At 45.7% G+C, this 25936-nt stretch overlaps 1 protein-coding gene across 3 annotated transcripts; it reads right to left on the bottom strand.

Moving 5' to 3' along the window:
- Window positions 1-5485: 5485 nt before the first annotated feature.
- LOC142586971 (uncharacterized) lies at window positions 5486-25620 on the bottom strand. Of its 3 annotated transcripts, XM_075697840.1 has the most exons (6): window positions 25605-25620; window positions 19871-19956; window positions 15221-15307; window positions 8037-8122; window positions 7660-7745; window positions 5486-6115 (listed from the first exon to the last, which is right to left on the bottom strand). In XM_075697840.1, exons 4-6 carry the CDS (start codon window positions 8087-8089, stop codon window positions 5568-5570), a joined length of 687 nt encoding a protein of 228 aa, XP_075553955.1. In that variant the 5' UTR covers window positions 8090-8122; window positions 15221-15307; window positions 19871-19956; window positions 25605-25620; the 3' UTR covers window positions 5486-5567. The 3 variants fall into 3 exon arrangements, with proteins under 3 accessions (XP_075553955.1, XP_075553957.1, XP_075553954.1); XM_075697842.1 differs by lacking the exons at window positions 19871-19956; window positions 25605-25620 and adding an exon at window positions 19542-19630; XM_075697839.1 differs by lacking the exons at window positions 15221-15307; window positions 19871-19956; window positions 25605-25620 and adding an exon at window positions 8195-8368.
- Window positions 25621-25936: the final 316 nt, after the last annotated feature.

The raw sequence follows: 25936 nt of genomic DNA on the forward strand, positions 1-25936 counted from the left end.
CATTGATTACGAGAAAGCGTTTGTTTCTGCCGAACCTCAGCAATCTTGGAGACATAACGGAATGAGGGTGTAGACGAGCCGTATGTAACAATACCGAAAAGAATATGTAGCGGCTCTAGAGCCACCGTAGTCCTCCGTAAAGAAAGCAACAGAATCCCAATAAAGAAGTGCGTCCGGTAGAGAAATACGACCTCTCCAATGCTATTTACAGAGTGTTAAAAAGAGGTATTCAGAGACATGGATTGGGAAGAATTGGGGATAAGAGTTAATGGAGAACAACTAGTAACTTGCGATTCGCTAATGATGTTGCCTTGCTTAGTAACTCATGGGACCAACTGCAACGCATGCTCACTGACCTGGAGAGGGAAAGCAGAAGAGTGGGTCTAAAAATAAATCTGCAGAAAACTAAAGTAATGCTTGCCAGTCTCGGAAGAGAACAGCAGTTTACGATAGGTAGCGAGGCACTGCAAGTGGTAAGTGATACATCTGCTTAGTGAAGGTAGTGACCGCGGATCCGGTTCATGAGACTGAAATAATCAGAAGAGTGGGCTGGGGTGCGTTTGGCAGGCATTCTCAGATCACCAACAGCAGGTTGCCATTGTCCCTCAAGAGAAAAGTTTATAATAGCTGTGTCTTACCAGTAATCACCTACCGGGCAGAAACCTAGTGGCTTACGAAGAGGGTTCTACTTAAATTGAGGACGACGCAACGAGCTATGCAAAGAAGAATGATCGGTAAAACGTTAAGGGATCAGAAAAAACAGATTGGGTGAGGGAACAAACGTGAGGTAATGATATCTTAGCTGAAATCAAGAAAAAGAAATGGACATGAGCAGGACATGTAATGAAGAGGAAAGATAACCGATGGTCATTAAGGGTTACGGACTGGATTCCAAGTGAAGGGAAGCGTAGCAGGGAGCGGCAGAAAGTTAGGTGGACGGATGAGATTAAGAAGTTGACAGGGACGATATGGCCCCAATTAGTACCTGACAGGGGTAGCTTGAGAAGTATGGGAGAGGCCTTTGCCCTGCAGTGGGCGTAACCAGGCTGGTGATGATGATGGTGATTTTTGGGATGCTGTCGTGATTTGCATGCGTGACACGAATGACTCGTCACGACATGTATATCATGACATGCCTGTATGCCAAGTTATTACCTGAGATGCATAAATATAATGACTTAAGTTCTCAAGAATCACATAAATTCATGTCATGTCATGCCTGCATGAATGCGCGGCATGACCTTATTACCGTGACAACATATGCCGACCAAATGCTCCAAGTTGTCTACTAACTCACCGTAGCTTGCTCACCGCGGCTCGCTCGTGATCTTCCCGATTAGATTCTGTGGCATTCAGGCAAGGCAGCATGACGTCACCAATCGAAGTGCACCAGCCTTGTGATATCTAGGAGGCCGTGGACAAGCGTCTCAACGTGCTTGCATGACTACAAGGAATTCACGGGCCCTCTTATGTAAAACCATTCTAATCTATGGTCGTTCGCGCGTCCACACCCGAGATGCTTCGTTTGCACGAGTTTTCGGTCGCCGCTACGTAGACCGAGACTGGTGAGGTGAGCTGGCGCAGGCAAATGTGGTGGACGCTGTACATTTCAAGACGGTGGTTTCATGAAGCGGGCTTATCATGGCAAATTCTGTACCGGGCGTAGGCGAAAAACGAGCCGATAGATTTCAGCCGGGGCCAAGCTTGCGGCCACCCCATTCACCCAGGTCCGGATGGGACGAGTCCACTGGTGCAAACATATCCCTACCTACGGAAATAGCCCTCCCAGCAACATGATGAGCAAGCGAAGTTGGGGGGCGTTGCCTTCAAATAGGGTTGTCCTCGTGTCATGGCAAAGCTTCGGGACTTGGAGGTCCGCTTGCGTGTGGCGCTTCTTTTTTTCCAGCACGCATGCATAGCCGTCCTCGTCGGATAGGGAAGTTTCGTCACTAGTCGTGGTCGTGGCCGGACTCGTGTCCATCACCGCTCCCGTAGGTGCGATCGTGGCGTCAGTCACAACTTTCTCAACCGGAGCGTTCTCAACCTCGAAATGGAGGGTTGGGGGAACCGGCAGCGTTCACGCAGGGGAAAAAACGTTAACATGGGCCGGATCTCGCGTGAAAGATAGAGGTTCTCACACGATGCGATGCAGATCGATGCAGGTTGTTCGAAAATACGTCACTGTCCCCATTCAGAGTTCCTGGACGAAACCGCCGGCAGGCCAAAGCTTTGACCACGCCTAGGCTTAGTGATTCCGTTGGGCGCCTGCGGCTGCCATGGCCGCAAAAGAGACGGCGGGGGTGGGAGGTGGGTTCACTAAGACGACAAACGTGAACATGTCACCAACTGAGGTCGGTATGGTTTCGAAATGATCCCGGTGACTTGCCGCGTCGATTGAAGCCAGCTCTCGGGATGCGGAATCGCTTCGACTTCCGGAAATGAGTGGGGAAGCTAGACCGCACGCAGAGCACATCCCCTAACGCTGGAAGGAATCCACGTGTCTCGGAGAAGCCGAGGCGGAGCGATCACCACAGATACAACGGATTCAATGTGTGATTGGCAACCATATGTGCACGTACGAAGGCTACCTACGAATGCTTGTTATCTGTCAGAAAGTTAGGACTGTCGGTAGCCACTACTTCTTGCTGTATTTTTCTTTCATGGCGGCTTTCATAACTCACCGTGTCCTCAACGAGGATCTTCTGTGAAAGAACTCCACGTTTTGTCATCATTAGCGCTCAACGGCCTTGTCGTCCTGCGCCTTAGACGGTACCGGCAGCCGAGGAAGCAGACATGGAGCCTATGTGGCGAATTAGGATCGTAACTGCAACCACATATAGGGCGGTCGCTTGCCATCGCGGTGAATCTGCATGTGCTGCTGGCCTTGTATTGAGGCCATGTCAACTTTTTATACCATGACCATATCTTTTTTCTTGTATGTGCTTAATAGTATCAAAACAAAAACATTTAGCGTATTTTGAATATGTGCAGCCCTGCCGCTGCTTTGATGTTGTAGGTGAACGGGCAAGTTCGCTACCACTGGTTGGCACAGTGTCAATCGCCCGGGAAAGGAAGCTGTCCTAGGCATGTGTGCAGTGATTTGCCATGACAGCATAACCTCAACTACAGACGCTTAATATGCACTCCAAGGAGGTTTAAAAAGAATAACTTCTGGAATGCAGATAATGTCCTAAACTTCAAATGGGCCACCTCCATCTGACCAGGGGAATTGATTAACGTTGGCATTTGGAGAACAGGAAGCGTTCCTTTTCACTTTCAAGTACTTTGTATGCAGATGCTTCTCGATGTGCCTGTCCGTGTCACTGATTTTAGAATGAAGCTTGAAAATCTTGGCTACTTAGATGGCAGATCAGGGTGTCACTATTCAGCCTACGGCCACATATTGGCCCGAAACAACATTCTAATAACTTACAATCAGTCTACATGTTGTATTAACAGATCAAGAGCAGCTGAACTGCGACTGTTCTCCCAGCAGTTCTGCACGCTTTCCTGGGTGACGTAGTGCAAGCATTGGCTTGACATCTGTAGGTAAGAATCAGCGAGTGCTGCCAATCCACAATTTCTTATAAGCTCATTGGTGAGCTCAAGATACCAGGTTAACGCGGTTCTTTCTCTCAGTTTCATTTATTCAGTTTGGTTGCCTTCTTGCTATAATACGATGACACGAGTTAGGTGCTGCCACGTTGATTGCACTACATAATGACTGGATCAACAACTCGGCTAGAAAATTCCATACGAAGGGCGCCGCCTATAGAATTCCTGAAGCTCTTCTAGCACAGCAGAGAAACCTAATACCTGCCTCGTTTAAATTGTGCAATTGGCAGCAAACAAATATTTACTATTCTTGGGAACGCAATACTGAGGAAAAAACGGTAAAGAATCTGCACTCAATATGCGCAAAAGGGCTTCTGCTTCTTTTCTGAACACGGACGCGATGCCACGTATACTTATATCGGGACACTGCGTAACATTGCTGATAATGGCTGTGTAATGATTTCAAGCACTTGCCTGTATAAATTTCTACTGTGGCTTTAATTTATACAAGCACATATAAATTCCAAAGCCCATAAAAATAATAATCCGTTAATTTTCTTGACATTTGTATTGGGCATATTTGGGATAGCTGGCTAACTTCTCCACTCTTTGTGAAACAGCTAAAAGTTCGCCAAATGTTAGAATAACCAATATACTGCTAGAAGGCTGACTACACCATACTATTTATTTAGTTTGCACCCATAACATCCATCTTACTATCACCAAATATGAACAAGGTGACCTGTTTAGTTAACCGAGGATGCCGCAGAAAACTACTAGAAACCTCATATAGAGCATAAAAAAGTAGAGAACGAGTATTCAGCAAATTTTTGTGAAACGATCATAGGCCATAAACGTTGCATTGTATACAGGTATCATTATTAATTATGGCGCTGTTTCTAGGAAATAAGATCTCATGGTCCCGCACCGTTCGTCCTGTACCCTATAAAAAGTTGCGATTAACAGGTGTATAACACTTTGAAGCACTTGCTGAGGTAGCAGTAGCAGTTGTAGTAAACTTTGTTAAGACAGGGAAAGGGGAATGGGTTCTAGCAACGATGGGTGGCTCCCTAAGTCCAGGGCTGCTCTCTCCTTGGCCGCCCCCTGGGTTTCCTAGAGGATTGTTCTCTGCATCCTAGAGTGAGACTTGGCAAGCTGTACCTGCGCAAATTTCTCGCAATGAAGGTGTTTTACGGATGCTGTTGTAGCATTTCTTGCACGTCAATCATAAAATTTATATTGTATTTTAAAAATATTTACATTTTAGCACGTTCGCCCCTTTCAGCACATTCGTCAAATTTTTTTGCCGGTTCGGGAAATTTGTTTTCAATTGCTTTGACACCATTCTAGAAGTAACTGTTTATACTAGGTGCAATTACCCGCTCACTTCAAGCTTCCCGTATTGCTCAGCCGTAGGATGACCCTACTTATCTCAAGTTATGTGATTGCTGCAGCCTTTAAGTTTCCGAAGGGCAGTGGGTAAAAATTACAAATGCATGAAACAAGCCGACAAACAGGCAGAGCACGAAGCTTTAGCAACTTAAATTTAGCTCCTCTATAAACCAGACACATCAAAAACTACCTGCCCATCACTCAAAACATGGTGAACTGTTTTCTAACTATAGAATTCGTCAATAAACTGCTCCTTTAGGGATATTTCTCAAACGCAAATCCGATGTTTCCTAGACTTTATAGTCACACTTCTTCAAAAAGATGACGAACGGATTTTGTTTTATCTAGACCATTTATCTATTTGCCTCACACCTCCATTGAGCTGTAATGACATGCATCGTGGCCTAAGGCTAAGTCCAACTGGTCTTCAGTATTTCTGAGTTTCACGAAATAATTCACGATCCCATCAAAACCAGCTTCAGTAAAGACTAAAACAATTGTGCAGGAATGAAATTGGCAGAAGTTGCACAAATCCATGTACATTTTGATATCTTTATTGCAGAACGATGCGGGAGAGTGCACAATCATTTATTTATCTGGCAAGCATTAGCAAGTATCACTCATTCGATGGGCTTACGCAAGGCTCTATCAAATCCCACAGAAAACTCCCAGTACCAGAATTCATTGACTACGCTAGGGAAGGCTGCGCTCAGGACTTGAGACGCGAAGCGCACCTCGCTACCGGCTCCGTCGACAATACCACGTAGTCCTTCTGTTGCGACAGGAACAATTCGACCCAGCAGTTCCAGTTTGACGCCTACGCCAGAAGACTCAAGGATGCGGAACTGGGCGGTAAACCGTGAGAACGTGGCCCTAAGGCTGAAGTTACCTGCGTGCCCTGAGCAAACCTTCCATGGCAACGATAAAGCGATGTCACCGTCATTGACGAAGTCTACTTGTAGCATGCGGCTTCCGTTGATGCAGTACGGAAACAGGGGTCCGTAACGACGGAGTTTGTTCAGGCCCTTCATTGTGAATTCTCCCACTTGGAGTCCAGCCACGTACGGCTCGAGCTGCTGGCGATCGGACCCCTGAATTTCAGGGAGCCTGGCGAGCCCCCGGGACACTTCGTCGTCGAGACTTAGGGCCGAGAAATCACATGTAGTATCTGTGCAACTAAGAAAAAGCATTTTTTGTATAATCGACACGGTAATGTTGTTACTGAGCAGAATGTCACTATTCAAATACATGTGCCTGAGCCATTTAATATTTGGTGCTGGAAAACTGTGAAGGACATTATGACTCAAGGGACTATTAGAACGGGATTTGCGGTCGCTCTCATGACTTCAAGGCAAGCTACAGCTTTCGCTAAATCCATTGAAACACTTTCATAACTTTTTGTATGACCATGTGCTGTAAAAATGATCTTCTTGAAGCTGTATTGATCTTACTGATAAAAACATGGATCTCTTAGTCCCCCCAGTGCCATATATATTTGCACGTAGATTGACAAATCAGGAAATCAAATTCGCGCGTCTTCTATATGCACCGACCAACTGCTAGTAGTTTGAAAGAAACAAGACTTCCCTGAGTAAAAAACGAAAATGTTTTCACATTGTAAGACGGTTAAAAGGGGCCATGTACGCTGTTAACAACACAATACAGTCTTGTCTGGCTTGTGTTACTGTGAGCAACTGTTCCTTGTTAACTATTTTGCAAATATAGGTGCGCGATTTCTTTCTCTCGCATTCACAAATTATCGCTCCATTAAACTATTTTTGTTTTACTTTTTCAAGCATCAAGCTATATTGGTATCTGCATATGTTTTGAACCTTGGCAAAGAAAAGCTTATAAAGCATTGCAGTGAAGCAGTATGTGCGCCCACAAAGACAAGAAGCATTTACCCTTGTGGAAATACTTCTCCCAAACATCAGAATCCGGCAACCTTTCTTCGCCCATTTTTGATTACACCAGCCATAGTCAGGCGCTTATAGTATTTTGGGTGCAATCAGTTTATAAATCTAGACATTTATGGCAATTCCCTTCAGCAAAAAATGAGGGAAGTGTATTTTTTTTGTCTAAAGCGCTAATAAGATCAAAATATTTTCCGTTCTAACAGACATTCTACGAAACATGCCTCTACAGTGTAATAATGCACTTTCTTCCAGTAGTTGCCTTCCAGAGAACCATGGGTCCGTGTGAAAGTCAGTACAGTGCCATTTCTTAACCGGTTGAGAAGCGAGAAAAGGTAGAATGAGAACCTGAACAATGCAGTCAAACAGCTTTCTTTCAGATATTCTAAACGCGTGATTCAAGAACATTGTGTAAATGTGTGCGAGGTGATCTCATTTGCCACCTGTGACTAGTAGAATATGTTGGCAGTCGCTGTTCCTTGTGACCACGATACCGGTTGAAGATTTGGCAAGAGGAAAAAGAAGTACATGCATGCGTCTTGAGGTGTCAATCTTTCCCAAATTATGGATTTTCCTCACCACTTGTAATCTTATCACTCTTCTATCCGCCGGAACCGAAACAGTAAACGCTGATTCTTGCGTTTCACTAAAATACACCTATGCATTTAGTGCGCTTTCCTGTCCGTGTAACTATGTCCGCCGCCACTTAAACCAGCAATGACAACTGACAGCAATCGTTCAACTTACCAAGGCCAAAAAGGTTCCATTATGTGAAAATAAAATACACACATCTCCTCACCTGCCCCGTGGCGCGTTGCAGTACCACATGTGGCCAAATAGGCGGCTAAAACCAGAATTGTGGCTGACCGCATCTTCACGGAGTTCCTGCATGGTATAAGTTAACAAAATGCGCAATAGTAAATCACTGATCTTTTAGGCATGTCCCCTTTTGGCACGTACTGCGCCCTTAGTAATTAGTAGCATATTGCCAAAAACCTTATTGTTCGTGAAAGAATGATTCAGGCACTTCAGTGCTTACTTGAAAAACCTAAAGGCTCTTGCGCTTCTTATACAACGCGTCGCTTTTCCACAACGATTAGTTGAAGTCTTTTTATTGTAAGTGTTAAACAGCCACTTTTATAACACTAGAATTATAAATGACCAAATTAGACTTACTTTATTGCCTCAACGTTGAACCGAGAGCATGGCACGACAAGTCGTACAGTCATATGGCCTCCCTCGAAAGAAAGTGCCCACGGCGCCTGCAACAGAAACAGTTTCAAACTAGTGGCCTAACGTAGTGCTTTTTTAAGCATAAGATGGACGCGCCTTACCCGGATCCAAAATTTTAGGTGGCGTCAAATGCACTGTGTCGCTCCTTTACAATTTTAAGGAAACTTCCATGAAAGCTGGCCCACTCACGCTGCTCATTAGCTAGATTGCTCAAGCAAAGTGTTGTTGACCGCTCCACTGCAACACTTCACGCTCGAATATTTCACCACCAAGCAAGAACCACCGACCGGTATTTTTGATATTTGTTATCAGTGCTAAATGCGGATGTTTGTTCTTTCTCAGCGGAAGCGCCTTTTCCGGGAAATAATTGGAAGCATCCTGTGCTTTCACTTCTACACATACGTTTAGGTTATCCTACGATTGATTCAAGCAGTTGAGCAGCGGTAAAAGCCACGCAGCGACATAGTGCCCACCTGATGCAGTTGATTGCTCACACGCATTTATTGTGAATGAGCATCATTAATATTATGTTTGTGTTCCGGACCAATGCGTTCATTAACGAGCGTAAGCAGTTTGTATATCATGTTTTCAGCGTAAACGAGTAAAAAAGGAGTTAACTGACCGGTCCGATTTTTTATTAGTCATATCATCAGAAGCCAACAAACACTAGCATCGAGGACAACATAGGGTAAATTACTTGTCCTTTAAAAATTAAATAAAGAAATGATCAATAATGGAAATGAAAGTGAATGAAGAAACAGCTTGCCGCAAGTGGGGAATGCTCCCCACAGCCTTCGCACTACGCGTACGGCACTCTAGCTTCCCGTCGCGACCAGGTCGCTTAATTAAGTGTCTTGGCCGGCTCGTGCATGGTGGACATATAGTGCGACTGCAGCAACGCTGCACCGAATTCCACTATTGCACCATCATCAGGACTAGGCCAAGGGGAGGGGTGCGTAACACCCGTGGTCATATGAGGAGATAGACTTCAATTTGTGCGACAGTATTGCTGTCAAATCGCCCGTCTGTGAACTGCATGGGACACTAGTTGCTGTGGTGTGGTAAATAATGTAGGCTAAACATTAGAGTAAAATAAATGTCTGAATTTTAGCCCATCTCGCACATCCGTGCTCCTCGTACACATGAATTCGGTCGTTCGTAGAAATCGCACTATCGTCATTACCATAGAGGTTGTCTGGCTGCTGTTGTCAGACACACGCACTTTCGCTTTAATTGTAGTTAACTTTGCTTGCGTCCCACGGACAAATACAGAATTTACACAAACACATATGTCATCCTGGTAACATTGTGCTTAACCCCAAACAATGCAGCATGCCATTTGCTTGCAGAATGATACACATAAGGTCAATTATAACAGTGTGTTGCATCTGCACAATATAGGAATATTGTTACGGTGAAGTGAAGGAAGAAGTTGAATTGGACTAGAAGAAGACGAAGTCTGGCAGTTGCCTGAACGCCACATACACTATTTGTAAATATACATTATTTTACACTCGTAGGCCTGCTTTCTTCCTGCAACATTTAGGTGGAAGGTGCGGGGTACAATCACGGAACTTCGGAGCGGACGTCATCTACCAGCCGCCACAATGGCAAATCAACCGACACAAGCGACAGCGCCTCAGCAGCCCGTGCCAACGGTCCTCCTCACTCATCCGCGGGACCCGGGGACATTTTGTGGCACGGACAACGCCGACGTCGAGGACTGGCTTACGATGTACGAGCGAGTGTGCGACAACAGGTGGGACCCAACAATAATGCTAGCAAACGTGATATTTTGTCTGAGGGGAACTGTGAAGCAATGGTGCGACACACACGACGCGGACGGAACGAGCTGGGATGTCTGCAAAGAAAAAAATGCGAGATCTGTTTGGCAGACCTGTCGGTCGTCAGCTGGCAGCAGAAAAAAAAACTTGCGTGCCGCGCTCAGACCTTCACAGAATCTTATGTCTTGTACATACAGGATGTGCTGTCCCTCTGTCGCAAACATGATGACAACATGACCGAGGCAGACAAGATTGGTCATATAGTGAAAGGTATTGCAGGCGATGCCTTTAATCTCCTAATGTGTAAGGATTGTGCCACTGTGGATGCCATTATAAAGGAGTGCGATGCTTCGAAGAAGCGAAGGGCCGTCGCGTCACTCAAACTTTCGACCGATTGCCGAATACCGCGGTGACATCTTCTTGCGAAGACTCGCCACGTTTCGTTCAGCCCACAGGACCGGAAGAAATAACGCGCATCGTCCGCCGTGAGCTTGAGGCCATGGCCCCGGCTCCAGTTCGTTCAGACTGTCGGCAAAGCGTACCCGCTATCTCCCTTATACAAGCGGTCGTTCGAGAGGAAATAGCAAGTTTGGGCATTCCCTCTCTCTCCTCGGTCCGCCATACAAACACGTACCCGATTTCTCCTGCCGTTCGCTCCCAGACGCAAAGCTTTCCGCCACACCGTCGCAACCCAGCTGACTGGCGCACAGCAGATGGTAAACCCATCTGTTTTAATTGTTCCGGTATTGGACACATGGCCCGTCATTGCCGCAACCACTGGTCGTCGCCTCCCCGGTGGTCGTCTCTGAGAAACTACCGCCAAGTACCTGACAATCGTACTTTCTCGCCCTATACGCCGACTAGGAACATCAACGCCGACAATGCTCCACAAAGATCCAGCCGCTTCCCGTCTCCGCAAGGTCGTAGGTCCCGTTCGCCGCTCGTCACCGCTCTTCATCCCCCACTGCAACCGGTCGCTTCGCTTCGGGAAACTAGGTGGTGCAGCTCCCGGAGGTGAAGCTGCAAATCGGACCCGGCCCACAAACCCTCTGTTGATTGACAAAACCTACTGGACATTGAAGTTGATGGCGGTCCTGTTAGATCTTTCCTTTACACAGGAGCGCAGCTTTCAGTTATGAACACCGCTCTACGCCGAGGCCCAAGAAGGTTCTGACACCCTCCGTACCGTGCACTGTGCGAGTCGTCGATGGGAGCACTTCACCTGTCCTTGGAATGTGCACAGCACGGGTGACCATTGGGGGCCATTATACCGTTGTTTTATTAATCGTCCTTGAACACTGTCCAGACGACCTAATTATCGGCCTCGACTTCCTTTCGAAAAACTCTGCCCAAATTGACTGCTCTGCAGGTGCTGTACACTTGGATCTGCCGCTTCCTGCCGACGCAACCACTTGTGCTTCACACCGCTTATGTTCTGCTGAGTTTGCAAGGCTGTCTCCACAGGCGGCTACAAATGTCCTCCTGACGCCCTGTCCTCCCGTACCTGATGGCGAGTACGTCGTGTCGCCGCTTACTGACGTGGTTTTGTCGCGCAATATTGCCCTACCAAGCACCTTAATCCGGATCAGCAAAAACTGCGCTCGCGTGACCATCCTCAATTTTGGATTTTCGTCGCATGTGGTGCCACACGGTATCGCCATAGCGCATATCACTCCTTTGGAAGAATTTCAGATTTCTTCTTTGACATCTAAATCCTTCCGCAGTACCAACGGACCTTTGTCACCCACTCCTTCGTACTCGACGCCTGCGGAGGATGTTTCTAATATGATCGCCCCTGACCTTCCTTCCTAGCAAACAACAGCTCTTCGTCCCCTCCTGTCATCTTACCGGGAGATCTTTGGCTTGGACGACCGTCCACTGGGCCAATCATCTGTTGTCACACATCGCATCAACACTGGTGACGCCAGTCTCATTCATAGGCGGCCATATCGTGTCTCCACAACAGAAAGGGCCATTATACAAAAAGAGGTAGACAGGATGATGGACAAGGATATCATTGAACCTTCCAGTAGCCCGTGGGCATCACCGGTTCTCTTAGTAAAGAAAAAAGACAACTCGTGGCGCTTCTGCGTTCACTACCGTCACCTCAACAGCATACAAAGAAGGATGTTTATCCCCTGCCTCGCATTTTTGACGCTCTTGGCTGCCTTCACGGATCCCAATACTTTTCATCAATTGACCTCAGCTCCGGCTATTGGCAGATTAGCATCGATGAGATGGACTGCGAGAAAACCACCTTCGTCACACCGGATGGTCTGTACCAATTTAAACCCATGCCCTCTGGATAATGCAATGTGCCAGCTACATTCGAGCGCATGATGGACTCTCTTGCGCGGCTTGAAGTGGTCTACATGCCTCTGTTTCCTCGACGATGTGATTGTGTTTTCGCCGAACTTTGAGAGCCACCTGCGGCGCCTCACAACCATACTCTCCTTGTTTCGCAGGGCTGGTCATCAGCTAAACTCCTCCAAGTGCCTTTTCGGTCGCCGTGAAATTAACATACTCAGCCATCTCGTAAACACCGCCGGAATCCAACCTGATCCACAGAAAGTTCACGCCGTGCGAAATTTTCCTGTATCTTGTTCAACAAATGATGTTCGTAGTTTTCTGGGCTTATGCCCTGCTTTCCGGCGATTTGTGACAAATTTTGCCGACATCGCTCACCCTCTCACTGACCTTAAGGAAGACGCCTCTTTCTCTTGGGGACCACTGCAGGAGAAAGCCTTCTCTACCCTGATTGAGCGAGTTACAATTTCCCCGATTTTGTCAAACTTTCACCCTTTTGCGCCCACCGAAGTACGAACTGACGCGACTGGTCATGGCATCGGCGCTGTCCTCGCTCAGCGTTAACCGGGCCAAGACTGTGCCATCTCTTACGTTACCCGCCTTGTTTCCACGCCCGAGCGAAATTACTCCATTACTGAGACAGAATTTCACGCGCTGGTATCGGTGGTCGCGAAATTTCAAGCGTACCTTTCGGTCGGAGCCTCTGCATCGTAACCGATCATCACGCCCTCTGCTGGCTCTCCTCTTTGAAGGACCCAGCTGGACGACTTGCACGTTGGGCATTGCGTCTACAAGAATATACATTTTCTATTATGTATAAGTCAGGGCGGCTGCATAAAGATGCTGACTGCCTGTCCCGCAGTCCCGTGCATCAACCGGACAATGCCGATACAGACTCGGACATCAGTGTTCTATCCCTCTCCGGCTTCCTCCATATTGGCGACGAGCAGCGCAAAGATCCTCTTCAAACACTTATGCGACGCCTAAGGCCTTGGCCCAATGACCCGTCCCTTCGTATGTTCACCTTGCGCGATGGAACTTTATGCCGTCGCTGCGTTCGTCCTGACGGCCCTGAACTCCTCCTAGTCGTTGCGAAGCACCACCGACTCGCCGTGCTCCAGCAACTTCACGACGCTCCTACTGCTGGACATCCAGGCATCACTCGTACATACGACCGCCTGCGGCGCCGCTTCTTCTGGCCCGGCATTTATCGCTCTGTGCGCCGTTATGTCGCTCCTTGGGACCTGTGTCAGCGCCGGAAGACACCTGCTATGCCTCCCGCTGGTTTGCTTCAACCAATTGATATACCTACAGAGCCCTTTCCGTGTGGGCCTGGACCTCTTTGGCCTCTTTCCATTTTCCATCAAAGGAAACAAATGGATTGCTGTAGCAACCGATTATGCCATGAGATTTGCCATCGCACGAGCGCCGCCAACCAGCTGCGCTACAGATGTCGCCGACTTCTTACTATATGACGTCATCCTGCACCACGGCGCCCCTCGCCAGTTGCTGACGGATCGCGGCCGCTACTTTCTGTCGAAAGTCGTCGATGATCTGCTCCGCTCCTGCTCTACAGAACACCAGATTGCTACCGCCTACCGCCCTCAAACAAGCGGCCTCACCGAGCTACTCAACCGCACACTAACTGAAATGCTCGCCATGTACGTTTCCGACGATCACCGCGACTGGGACGTCGCTTTACCATACATCACTTTCGCATACAACTCGTCCCCTCACGACACTGCCGGACTTTCACCATTTTACCTGTTGTATGGCCGCGACCTCGCCTTGCCCTTTGACACGTTGCTACTTTCCGCAGCACAATCACCCAACATTGGTTACGCTCGCGATGCTATTGACTAAGCCGCCCAGGCCCGAGATGTCGCCCGTCATCACCTCACAGTCTCGCAAGCTTCTCAAAAGCGACGCTACGACCTGCGGCACCGAGACCACCATTTTTCACCTGGTTCCCTTGTCCTTCTCTGGACACCTTCACGTCTTGTTGGCTTGTCGGAAAAACTACTTTCCCGTTATTCTGGTCCGTACCACATCCTACGCCAACTGTCCGACGTGACATACGAGATCGCCCCAGTCGGTCAGCCTTCAGTGCCTCCCAACGTAACCAGCGATGTTGTTCACGTCGCCAGGCTCAAGCCCTATATCTCGCATGAAGTGAGGCTCTATAACTTTCACCGGGACGGAGCTACCCCGCCGTGAGAGTGATGTTACGGTGAAGTGAAGGAACTAGTTGAGTTGGACTTGAAGAAGACGAAGTCTGGCAGTTGCCTGAACGCCATATGCACCATTTGTAAATATTTTACGCTCATAGGCCTGCTTTCTTCCTGCAACAATATTAATGCCAGCTATCAAGCTGCATTAGATAGTCGTTAATCGTGTTCTGAAGGTCACCAAGTGTACGCGCAGAAAAAATATATTGGTATCATCAGCGTAAATTACTAACTTTGCAATACCCCATGCAATAAAATAAATAAAATGCAATACCCCATCCTTCACTGATATATTTTACCAAGTGACAGCAAACTCTTAGGCCAAGCTATGTTAAAGGCAAACCATCCCATACCCACATGGGAGCAATCCCTAAAACAGCACAGGGCCCGTTACCAAACTCGCATTCAAGGTCCCTTCATGTTTCGGTCTCGGTAATGCTGTAAGGAATTCAAAAGACCACTCTAAAGTCAAACTAGAGAAAGTGCTGAAAGGTTCGGTTATACATGCAGACCAGACAACCAACTCTAAGCTGTCAAACATGGGCCATGGTAATAACAGGCTACGTATGCAGCTTCTTTACGAATAGGGCCGGTGCGCATTCATCTTCAATATTATGCCGACTTGAACATACCACATTTCTATATGTATACTGAAAGACCGTAACAGAGGATGATTTTTGTGCCACTGAAGCATATATTTTTGTAAAATGATAATACTACCAATAAAACTGCAGTTTCAGAACGTACAGCGTTCACAGTTAGATAAATAAGCATGGTAAGCATGCGACAAATTAAGGTGGCAACGTACCAGTCCTGTACACCATCGCAGCACACGATGAAGAGAAGAAAGCGAATACGACAAGGAGTTTCGCAAGGCCCATCTTTACTGATGAAGCTGTAAAGATATTGGAAGGTTATGCAATGTCAGATTAATAAAGTCCAGCATAGTAATCGTGGATTACTATGGAACAGAGAACCTCAAATACCGCGTTCAATGGCTGCTAAATTTTTGCCAATTGAGTACACACTGCCTCCTGTTGTGTGTTCAGAAATGCACACTGTTGTACAGCTCACAGTCTAATTCATCTCAATTAAAACGTTTTGTGTGCCACGTAGATATTAGAATCTAGAGATTATTGAGGCTGCGTTCTTATAAGCCGTTAAAATAATAAAATTGGCGGTACAATGAATTAGGAAGACATTTCTTCCGTTTTGTTGGTTTCGGATGATTTAGAAAAGTGTACCTCCTCAATTGTATTCTTAAAACAGAATAAAATATTTAATGCAGTTTTTTCTTCAAGAAGCTGGTATAGCAATATATTTCACAGCAAGCCGGGACCGTCTATCCAACCGTTCTGTTGATAGTTCGCTCAACAACTACCAACAGTTAAACTGATATTTTGCACAGCTGAAGAACTATGTTGCGTGTTTCTGGTGCTTTTATTCAGTATTCCATCTCAATAATACAATGTAATACAATACGATAATAATACTTTTTCTTATAGATTTCAGTTCCTAGACAATACGTTTCCGCACCAATTGAAGGAAATGAGTGGAATTTATATGGTGCCGCAAGGACAAAGTGACTCACTTTCGGGTCACTCGATTGTCTCTAGAGTGCCGTTGCAGAGCGCACTAGTCCTGTAACCTGATTGCCCTCTGTGAACGACAGCTTTCCCTCGCAATGACCCTGTACAAGAAGGTGTGAGTGACGCCTCTTTCCCCAACAGCTTTATAAAGCTGAACTTCACGGTCATCGGCGCACGCGTGGTGTGTTCATTTTGCGATGAACGTTGAACAACAGTCACGTTTAGCGTGACCCTGCTAGCAATCTTAATGGTAGGTTCCGTGATGCCTGCCGCTTCCGTTACTCCCTTAGTAGTTTTAACAAGGGCTTATGACCGCAGCACCTAGACGGCTACGACTCAGGGATATTGCAGCCTCAAAACACAATCGCGGACACAAACTTGGCTCTCTCACCGCCATCAGTGTAAAATAACGATGTTCATTGGACTTTCGGCTTGGACGATTTTTGTATCGAGTAATTGGACTGATCCGGTGCTTGATATATGGCATTTGTCAATGTACTGAATAGAGTGCTAGTCCATGTTGCATGACGCACATTATGCAATGCGTGTGAAGAGCCCACTGTTCCTTTGAAAATTTTGTACGCTATAGGCAGTGTAGGCGTCCATTGTGCTTATACTCTGTACTAGTACAAGACGTGCGTGGGATCAATCAGAATAGCTCCAGGTATAATGAGAAATCTAGTTTTTTTTTATCCTGATATGGTAAGCATGAGAGACATGACGGGATAATCGTCGAGGAACCCGCCATTGCTCCTAGATGTTTCTGTTGCAAGAAAGTAAGGCAACGAAAGGCCCAGATATCTTTCAGCACTTCAAAGACACGAAGCCACCGTAGGAACAAGACGGCAACGTGGTTGAAGTGGTCGATCCGAAGAATTTTCTTCAGTAATCTTAGTATGACACGAACCGACAAACTTATAGAGCCAGCGTCTACGACCTTATAGCATTCACATTGTTTTTAGAAAACTATTATTATCGTTTAATTGGTTGGTTGAGAAGACGTTGAGCAGCCACGCAGTCAGTAAACGCATCAGCCTTACTACTAATATAACATTGGTAAGCCGAACGGAGGAGGTAAACTGGCAGCGCTGCATGGTATACGGGCAATTACATTTCCGTATACATTTAAAATACTACTTTGCAAAAATGTATGTATCAATTTTACCCTCCTTTTTTCAAAGTAAGCTTTTCGATAACCATGCAGAACAAGCATACGTTTCTTTTTGTTCCCCAGCCTTGTCCAACAGCGCTTCGCTGACGCCAGTGTAGGATTCTATGCTTTGTCAGCTTGACACAAATGACAAGACTGCCACCGAATTGCTTATCGCAAAAACTGAAATACGAATGTAACAAGCCGTAAAACTGCGTTTTTCCTATCGCACTCCTTTATCGTACTATGCTATACGTAGAAATATTTATTATTATAAAATTTGTTGCCTAAGTTGTCGCTTAAAGAAATCGTAGTTGCACATCATGCCGATCCTTGCTGTAAATTGCCGATGAATTTACAGATGGTTTCCCTCTACCACCCACCACGATATATATTTCCGCGTAGATTCACTCACCAGGAAATCAAATTCGCGGGTCCTCGTTACACACCGACTAACTGTGAGTAGCTTGAAACAAACAAGACTGCCCTCACAAAAAAGGGAAATTGTTTCATATTGTCAAACGCTTAATAGTTGCTAGACATCCTTTGAACTACACAGCACACCCTGTCTGGTTTATGTTAGTGTCAGAAATGGTTTCTTTCTTGCTGCATTTCAAATATAGGTGCGTCATTTTTTATTTCGTATCCACAACATCTCTCCATTGCAACATTTTTGTTTGACTTTTTCAACGATCAAGCTATATTGATACCTACATATGTATGTCACCCTTGGCAGAGAAAAGGGGTTATAAAGCGCTGAAGTGAAGCTCTGTTACAAGTACCCTTTACAGTAAAGGACACAAGTATTAATTACCGTTTTGGAAATACTTTCGCTCAGGCATGAGAATCTGTAAACCCTGCTTCGCCTACTTTTGATTATACTAGCCATGGTTTGCTTAATATGCAGCCCCTATAGTATATTTGTGCGCATTTAGATTATAAGTATCGACCTTTGTAGCAATTTGCTTCAACAATAAATGAGACAAGTGTATTTTTGATACAACTGTGTTAAACCTAAATAATGTCGCTATATTTTCTTTTCGAACTGACATTCTACCAAACTTACCCCTACTGTGTGATAATGCATTTTCTCGCTGTAGCTCCCTTGCAGCAAACGATGGGTAAATGTGAAAGTGAATACACTGCCATCTCTAACCGGTTGAGAGGTGAGCGAAAGTAGGAAGAAAACAAGAACCCTGTAGTCAAACAGCCTTATTTCACATATACCCAACACATGATTCACTAACATCGTGTAAATGCGTGCGAGCTGATCTCATGTGCCACCTCTGACTAGTAGAATATAATCGTACGCGCTGTTTCTAGCGTCTAGTGATACGGGTTGAAAATTTACGAAGAGGAACAAGAAGCGAATACTACCAACTTTTTAAGTGTGCGGCATGATGTGTAAGACTTACCCAGATTATGGATTTTCTGCACCACTTGCAATTGTACCCCTTTTCTGTAGGCGGGAACGGAAAGAGGTAAAGGCTGATGCTTGCGTTTTACTAAAATACGCCTACGCATTTAGTGCGCTTTCCAATCCATGCATCTATGTCCATCGTTATTTAACCACCACAACTGCCAGCAGTCGTTCAACTTGCCAAGACCAAAACGATTCCATTAGGTGAAAGCAAAATACAAACATCTCTTCACCGGCCTCACGGCGCGTTGCATCACAAGATGTGGCCACATGGACGGCTACAGTCACAATTCTCGCTTGTCGCATCTACACGTAGTTGCTGTGAAAGAGATGTTTAGAAAATGTGCAGTAGTAAATCACTGACCTTTCGGGTATGTCCCTTTGTCCCACGTACGGCGTGTTTGACCTGTACGTAAGTCAGCTAGCCAGCTAGAAAAATACATCTATAATGCCCTAGTTAGCCTCAAACGACAAAGTTTCAAACCTTAGTTCGCAACTTCAAAAAAAAAACTAAAAAAACACTTAGCTTTTTTTTTCGATTGATAAACTCACCTGAATCTGTACGACTAAACCACATTGTGGGCGCAGAGCACTCCAAATGTCTCCTAAAGCAATATTTCCTTTTTATTTATCACAATGACATGGTGCATCAATATCGCATTTTCGAGGTAGAGCATGCCAACCTCCTCTAGAGCTAATGAAAAAAAAAACGTGTAGCAGCGGTAGTATTCACTACATGTCATTTCATGCAAATTCAATACGGCAATACAGCTTCTCAAGGTGCCTAATTGAAGTGTACCTTTTCATGCAGAATGAGGAGACAACTGATTGACAGCTAATTATTTCACAGAGGTATGAGTGCTGGTCTTCCCTAAAGCGTTTTTTTCGAATGTTATCAAATTTGTTAGTGATCGGTGGCATATTGCCATGGGGATGGAAATAGCCAAAAGGGATAGGAAAGTGCATTCACAAGTTATATGCCGAGAGCGACGGCTGCAGGCTAGATGGCAGAACAGCAACATGAACGTTCCTCCGATCGTCCGCTTCACCGTCTTTCTGGGCATTCTTCCATGCTCGTCAACATGCGCTGGAATAGCGCATAACAGTGTTGCTGAAAACGTTATCCTTAGTAAACAGATAATTTAGACGCTTCATTTCTTACTTGAAAACATTAAAAGCTGTGGCCCTTGTTTTACAAAGCGTCGCTTTTCCGTTACGATTAGTTCAATTATGCTCATTGTAACTGTTAAACAACTAGTTTTATAACACCGCAATTATAGATGACCAAACTGTACTTACCGTATTGCCACAGCGTTGAACCGAGAGTATGACACGACGAATCGTAGAGTCGTATGACCTCCTTTGAATGGAAGTACCCATGGCGTCTGCGACAGAAAGGGATTGAAGCTAGTGGCCTATCGTAAAGGTTTGATAAGACTAAGGCGGACGAGCCTGACCCTCCTCCAAAACTTCGCTTTGCGTCAGACGTAGCGTGTCAATCTTTGTAATCTAAGCGAAACCTTGCTTGAAAGCTGGCCAGTTCGCGCTGCTCATTAGCTAGATTGCACGAACAAAGGATTGTTGACCGCGCCCCTGCAACACTTCAGACTCTCGATTATTTCACCACCAAGGAAGAACTGCTGACAGCCATTTTTGCAATTTCTTATCACTCCAAAATCCGGACGTTTGTTCTTTCTCAGCGGAAGCGCTTTTTCCAAGAAATATTTGGACATATTCTGTGCTTTTACTTCTACTCATACGTTTAGGTTATCTTTCGATTCATTCGTACGGTTGAGGAGTGACAAAATCCACGCAGTGACATAAAGCCCTCCTTGTGCAGTCGATTCCCGGCGCGTATTTATTGTGAACAAGCATCATTATTATGAAGTTCTGCTGCAGGCAAATGGTTTCATAAACGATCAAAAAAAAATTTGTCATTTTTTCAGCGTGAACGAGAAGAAAGGAGGTGAATCGATGGCTCCGATTTTTTATGTCATATTATAAGAAGCCAACAAACTATGACACCAAGGACGTACAACATCGAAAAAATTACTCGTCCTTCATAATTGAAAGAAAGAAACGATAACTTAATGCACTTGAAAGAGGATGAAAAAACAGTTTACCGCAGCTGATGGACGATCCCACAGCCTTCGCATTACGCGTGCGATGCTCTACCAATTTAGCTAGCGCGGCGCCGTTTCCCCATCCACATGCTTGGGTATTTACGTTTTCTAGTAGAATCCTGGGAATGCTAGTCAGCGCCACCACACGCAAACCTTGGCGACGGATGTGGAACATCATTTCTACTGCGGGCGTCAAGACAACGTGATCTTTATGGGTGAAGGCAACCGGTCAATAAACCCAAACATTCTACCTGGAGGCACCAAGGCCGGCCCCTGTTCTCTGGAGCAGCGAAACTGCATCTAAATTTTTATTGGCTGCGGCCCAACGTCTCACAAACTCCTCGACGGAGCAAAGCGGGTGAAAGAGGACGCTCTTAACCGCGCTAATGCGTTAGGTGCGGCCTGAGGGGAGAGGGCAACGTCGCAATGCTTCAACGCTCTCGCTCTAAGAAGCATGCATTATCTGCGTGTTTTGTGGACACGCATGTTCTCGCCTACGCTCTACCTTCGCCTCGGTAATTGCTACAAAGAAATAAATGCCTAAAAAGATACCTAATTGGAAGGTACAAATGTTGGCTGTGAGTTTCGGGCCTATGAACACACCTTGAGCAGCCGAGTGTCTTACTCACTGGTAGGCTAAACCAGTGCCTCCTGGATAGCAAGCCTGTACACTTTGCTTTACGACATCATGCCAATTGGACCGAAATTTATATTGCCAAACCCGGCGGGACAAAATTATTGACGTCAAAATCACCGCGGCTTACTCACGAGAGTGCCCATTACAATGTGTTGCTGTCGGGCAAGGCAGCATGACGTCGCGAATTGAAGTGCACCGACCTTCTGCTATATAGGAGGCGTTGAAGAAGCGTCTCGCCGCGCTCGGAGGCCCTCTAAGTGTTCATGGGCCCTATAACTTAAATCTATTCCGAACTGTTTTTATTCCAATACCTTGGCATGAAATTTGCGTAACTGCCGGCCGAAGCATCGGGGGCACCCTCCAAGCTTGTTGGAAAAGCCCAATCAAACGCTCTCCAGCTTTATAGGAGGTAATTACTGCTTACATTTAAAGTGCATAACATTGCCTCACCGAGCGGATTTTCGTATCTGATTTACTCACCAGAAACTGGAAGCACGCTCAAGTAGAGAGGATTTGGCCACCGGAGTCAAAATGGATAATTTGACGAGTAGGGTGCTGCCAGCATCTGTGATGGGCTGCACCCACTTCACCTGCTTCTCACGCGACGTCACAAAACCGCGAAAACTTACCACGTCAAAGTGACGCGTACGCGTTAAAGATGCATTATTATCCCACGCCTGCTGTGCAACCAGTGGGCCAGCCGGATCGCCAGTGCTCGGCACGAGTGTGAGCCGTTCGGGTAAGCAGCTGTTCCTGCCCTGCGTCACCTGCCTCCTCGGTTAGGAAGAAACGTTACCCTCGGAACTGTTCAGTGCACCCATTACATCGCGAACAAAGCTGAATTTTCTAGTGAATAGGCGCAGGCTGCCCCGTTCCGAAAGGAATAAAATATGGCTGCCGCCGATCGGTCTGGCACTGGCTACTCGCTCCTGCCGGAGACAATGGGTGTATTTGCGTGTAATAAAACTTTTTGCGCGGCCGTGTAACGTTTTCCAGAAATTTCGGCACGTTTACGACCTCGTTCTGACAACTCTTCTTTGCTGGGGATCCGTTTTAGCGTCATTCTTAAGCTTCCGTTGCATGCCGCCGCGATAGTCGACGAGCCACCGCAAGCTAAGTAAGAGAAAGCGGACCAATCACAGACACCGGCACCACGCTCTTCATCCGGTTATCGATATTCAGTGCAGCGGCTCGGCCCCATAGAGTCCCTCTCCACTTGAGCATGCTCCTGGCCTCTTGTGAGCCAATTAGATAAGACAAGCCGCTCACTGCAGGCAATGTTATTCGTTTTACAAGCAAACAAAAGTGACCTCCTATGAACAAGGAGAGCATTTGATTGGTCTGTTCAGGCAGCCCTGCGGGTGACTGCCCGATGCTTGAGTCGGCGGTTACGCAAATTTGACGTCAGGAGATTGGAATAAAACATATTGGAATAATTTTACGTTATACGGCGCCATGTCGCATACAAGTGAGAAGTCTCGATAGCGTTATACTGCTGCGCAATGATTCTTATTATACGCTAGAAAATACGAGCTCTCCAGCAGCTCCCAGAAGCCAGAGCCTGAGTGATCGTCGGGCAGCAATCTTATGTTCCTTTCAGAACAGGGAAGTCTCCGCATGTTCAGAAAAAAGAAGTTCGGTTTTGTTCGGCATATTATTACGTCTTTAGGGCGCACACGTCACTTTGACGGAATGAGTTTCCGTTTCTTTGTGACGTAACCCGAAAGATAGCGAAAAGGCCGCACCCCAAACCTTTGGTCAGTAGCAGAGGCCACACGAGAAAAAGGCGACCAATCAGAAATAATTTATTTACTTATTTTTTTTATTTATTGATACTGCAATCCCCACCGGGATTTTAGCAGGGTGGGTTACAATACATGAGAGAAAATACAACATAATGGCAAACGAAATATATGTACATGCCTAGGTCACAGTCAAGAAAGAATAAATTCTTTCATCAACAAAGAATTGGTTTTCTTTTATTCGGTCTCATCATGCATAATCATTGTGGACACGTCATATGACGTGGCGCACTATCGCGGTTTTGTGACGTCGCTTGACAGGTTGGCATTGTACGGGGCAGACCATAAGTTTTTCGCCCAATCGCTGAGGGCTGATTGCAGAATTGCAGCGCAAAAATTGGGAATAGCTTTGTGTAGGAAAATAATTTTCGCGCAATCACAACTCATACGACGTGCACAGACATCCTAGGATTTCTTAATTGAAAAACGTAGTTATTTTAGTGATGGTGTGTAAATTATGTAGATAAAGCTAACGTTACCCAGCTTTTTAAAATAAAATCGTGCATTACCAGTGCGCAAACAATGTTATTTTTTTCAGTAGTGAAATAGCGCACCAGAAGAATTCTTTGCATTAATGTAAAATTGATAATTACATTAGAATATTTACTCAACTATTTAACTACTGCATTGAGGGTGCGAATTTTGATAAGGAAGTAATATTGGCGTTCTAACATCGAATATTCACTTCGTTTCCGTGTGCTATGCCATGGGTTATTATTTTTTACGCACTATAAATGAAACGTGCGAAGATTAAAAAGTAGCCACGCGATTACGTATCCACACGCCGCAACACCCTTGGTCCCCAGCGTTACACGGTCGAAATAACTCGGCTCAGGACAAAGGATTTACCACAGTTCTATGCAACATAAGATTACACTTCTTTCCTAATTTCTTATTTCATCTAGTTGTTCTCAACGGCTCCATCACATAAACTCTGGGGATATTACCCATCTCCATATGCACGTATTATGCAGTAGAAAATTTACACCCACGTGCCTTCAGGTGGGGTAGGTAGCGTGGACGACAACCAACAACAAGATCCACCTCTGGAGCGGGCATTACCTGACTGTGCATTTGATTCGTAATTTATTTACAGGTACCTTTTGTTGCTGTATTCAAGCCATTTGATTTGCCCATGTTACAGCTGATAAATGAAAGTTTCCTCTGAAGCGGAAGCATCTACTTCGCTTTAAGGCAGTTAGCTAACATTGTCGCACTGACGTGTTAGGTTCATTCACCATCTCCTGTACTTTACTTCAAAGCCATTCACGGTTGTCTGATTGAATTTTTTCTTAGGTCTGTAGCAATTCTTTCCCACTTTTTCGCAGTTTCCTTGCATGACAGAATGTCTCCATTTCCCGCTGACTCCGCTGTAACTGCTCCACTCCAGCCGCAGTTCATTCAGTAGCACGGCTTCCTAATTTATGACGCGATAATAATGTTTTAATGATTACGTTAGTAATAGGCGCATAATAAAGAAGTACACTTATTTGTCGAAGCAGAAAATAGTTTAATCACCCTAGTAAATTATTATATTTATTTTCTGCCTACTGCTCAAGAACTCGCAGCTATGACGCATGTCTTGCCCTCTTATTGCCACCAAGCATATTAAAGGATCATTAGCTGGCCTTGTCAAATCATACACGAGTGCAGACCTATATTTGTGGTGGGCGACCGCCATGTTCACCTTCCTACTACTGCTAATTTCAACGCGCGAACTAGTGCGATACAAGCTAAGGCAGAGGAAAAAACAGGACACGGTGCCGAATATTGCTGGGACCAAAGTTGGGTAGTTCTCTCTGACCTCTGCGCGTTGATACCAGTCAAAACGCAGGCGCAGCGTTACACTTTGTAGGCAATAACTGTTTTACTCTTTTCCTCCTAACAACTCATACGACGCGAGTGGGAAAAGATGGGATGCCTGGAGCTGCGTGATAACGGGCATGTTTTCAGAGTTAAGCGTCGCGCAGTAGACCATTAGTCACACCAATCGCATCACTATGACACAGCTTCGCTTAGAAAACCCTACCTCCTTTGTCGCTCTAAGCGGGCTGTGAAAAGATGCTTTTACAGCACCGAAAACTTTTCTTGCGCAATCCCGCTACATTTTTTTTAAAAGAGGTTAGGCGTTGGTGTTAAGCACTCTAAAAAGTTCTTTAATAAATTGGCACGAAGACTACTTTGTTCAAGACACATTCTGTGGCCTTCTGCAGTTATTGATGTTTTATAGAGAGACTTGGATTCGGCAGCAATGAAGCAGGCGTGCGTTGGGAAAAATGGGCCAGCCTGATACAGAAGTCCGACATTTCAAGTTCTGAAATAGCTGTAGAATCAAAAGAAAATCACTCTGTTATCGTCTCCTGCCGACCAACTGGAAAAAATGCCGCGAAAGATGCAACACAAATTACATTTTATTCATGGTCAACCTCGTCGGCATTATGGTTTCCTCAGTTTTTTTCAGTGAGACTCACCGTCAGTGGACGCAACGAGGTATTTACCGTCATCCTTTTTCTTGGAAGTTGACCCCCTCAGCGTACAATATTTGCCAGGTTAGAAGATCTTGCAATATTTCATTCCACCTATTCCAGTCTTCTTTCCCATATCCTACTCTCATCAAGGGAAGCTGGAAATGGGAGAAATTTTATTTCACTTGGAATAGTCTTCCTGATGTATTCTATGAGACGTTGACCTGCTCGTAGTATACTACCTGTGGATGACACCACGACGAAAGCTTACGACAATTTCATTTGTCAATCACTCTGTAACTTCTCTACTGAAATTATTCTCCGAAACCTGTCCAGTC

Source organism: Dermacentor variabilis, chromosome 7 (assembly GCF_050947875.1).
Source record: "Dermacentor variabilis isolate Ectoservices chromosome 7, ASM5094787v1, whole genome shotgun sequence".
In the NCBI taxonomy this organism is placed as follows: Eukaryota; Metazoa; Arthropoda; class Arachnida; order Ixodida; family Ixodidae; genus Dermacentor; species Dermacentor variabilis.

Excerpts from the sequence above, each read along its gene's own strand:
- LOC142586971 (XM_075697840.1), bottom strand. The coding sequence starts at position 8,089 with ATGACTGTACGACTTGTCGTGCCATGCTCTCGGTTCAACGTTGAGGCA. Across the intron at positions 7,746-8,036 it reads TTCAACGTTGAGGCAATAAA|GAACTCCGTGAAGATGCGGT; the intron begins GTAAGTCTAATT and ends TATACCATGCAG. Across the intron at positions 6,116-7,659 it reads TGCAACGCGCCACGGGGCAG|ATACTACATGTGATTTCTCG; the intron begins GTGAGGAGATGT and ends TTAGTTGCACAG.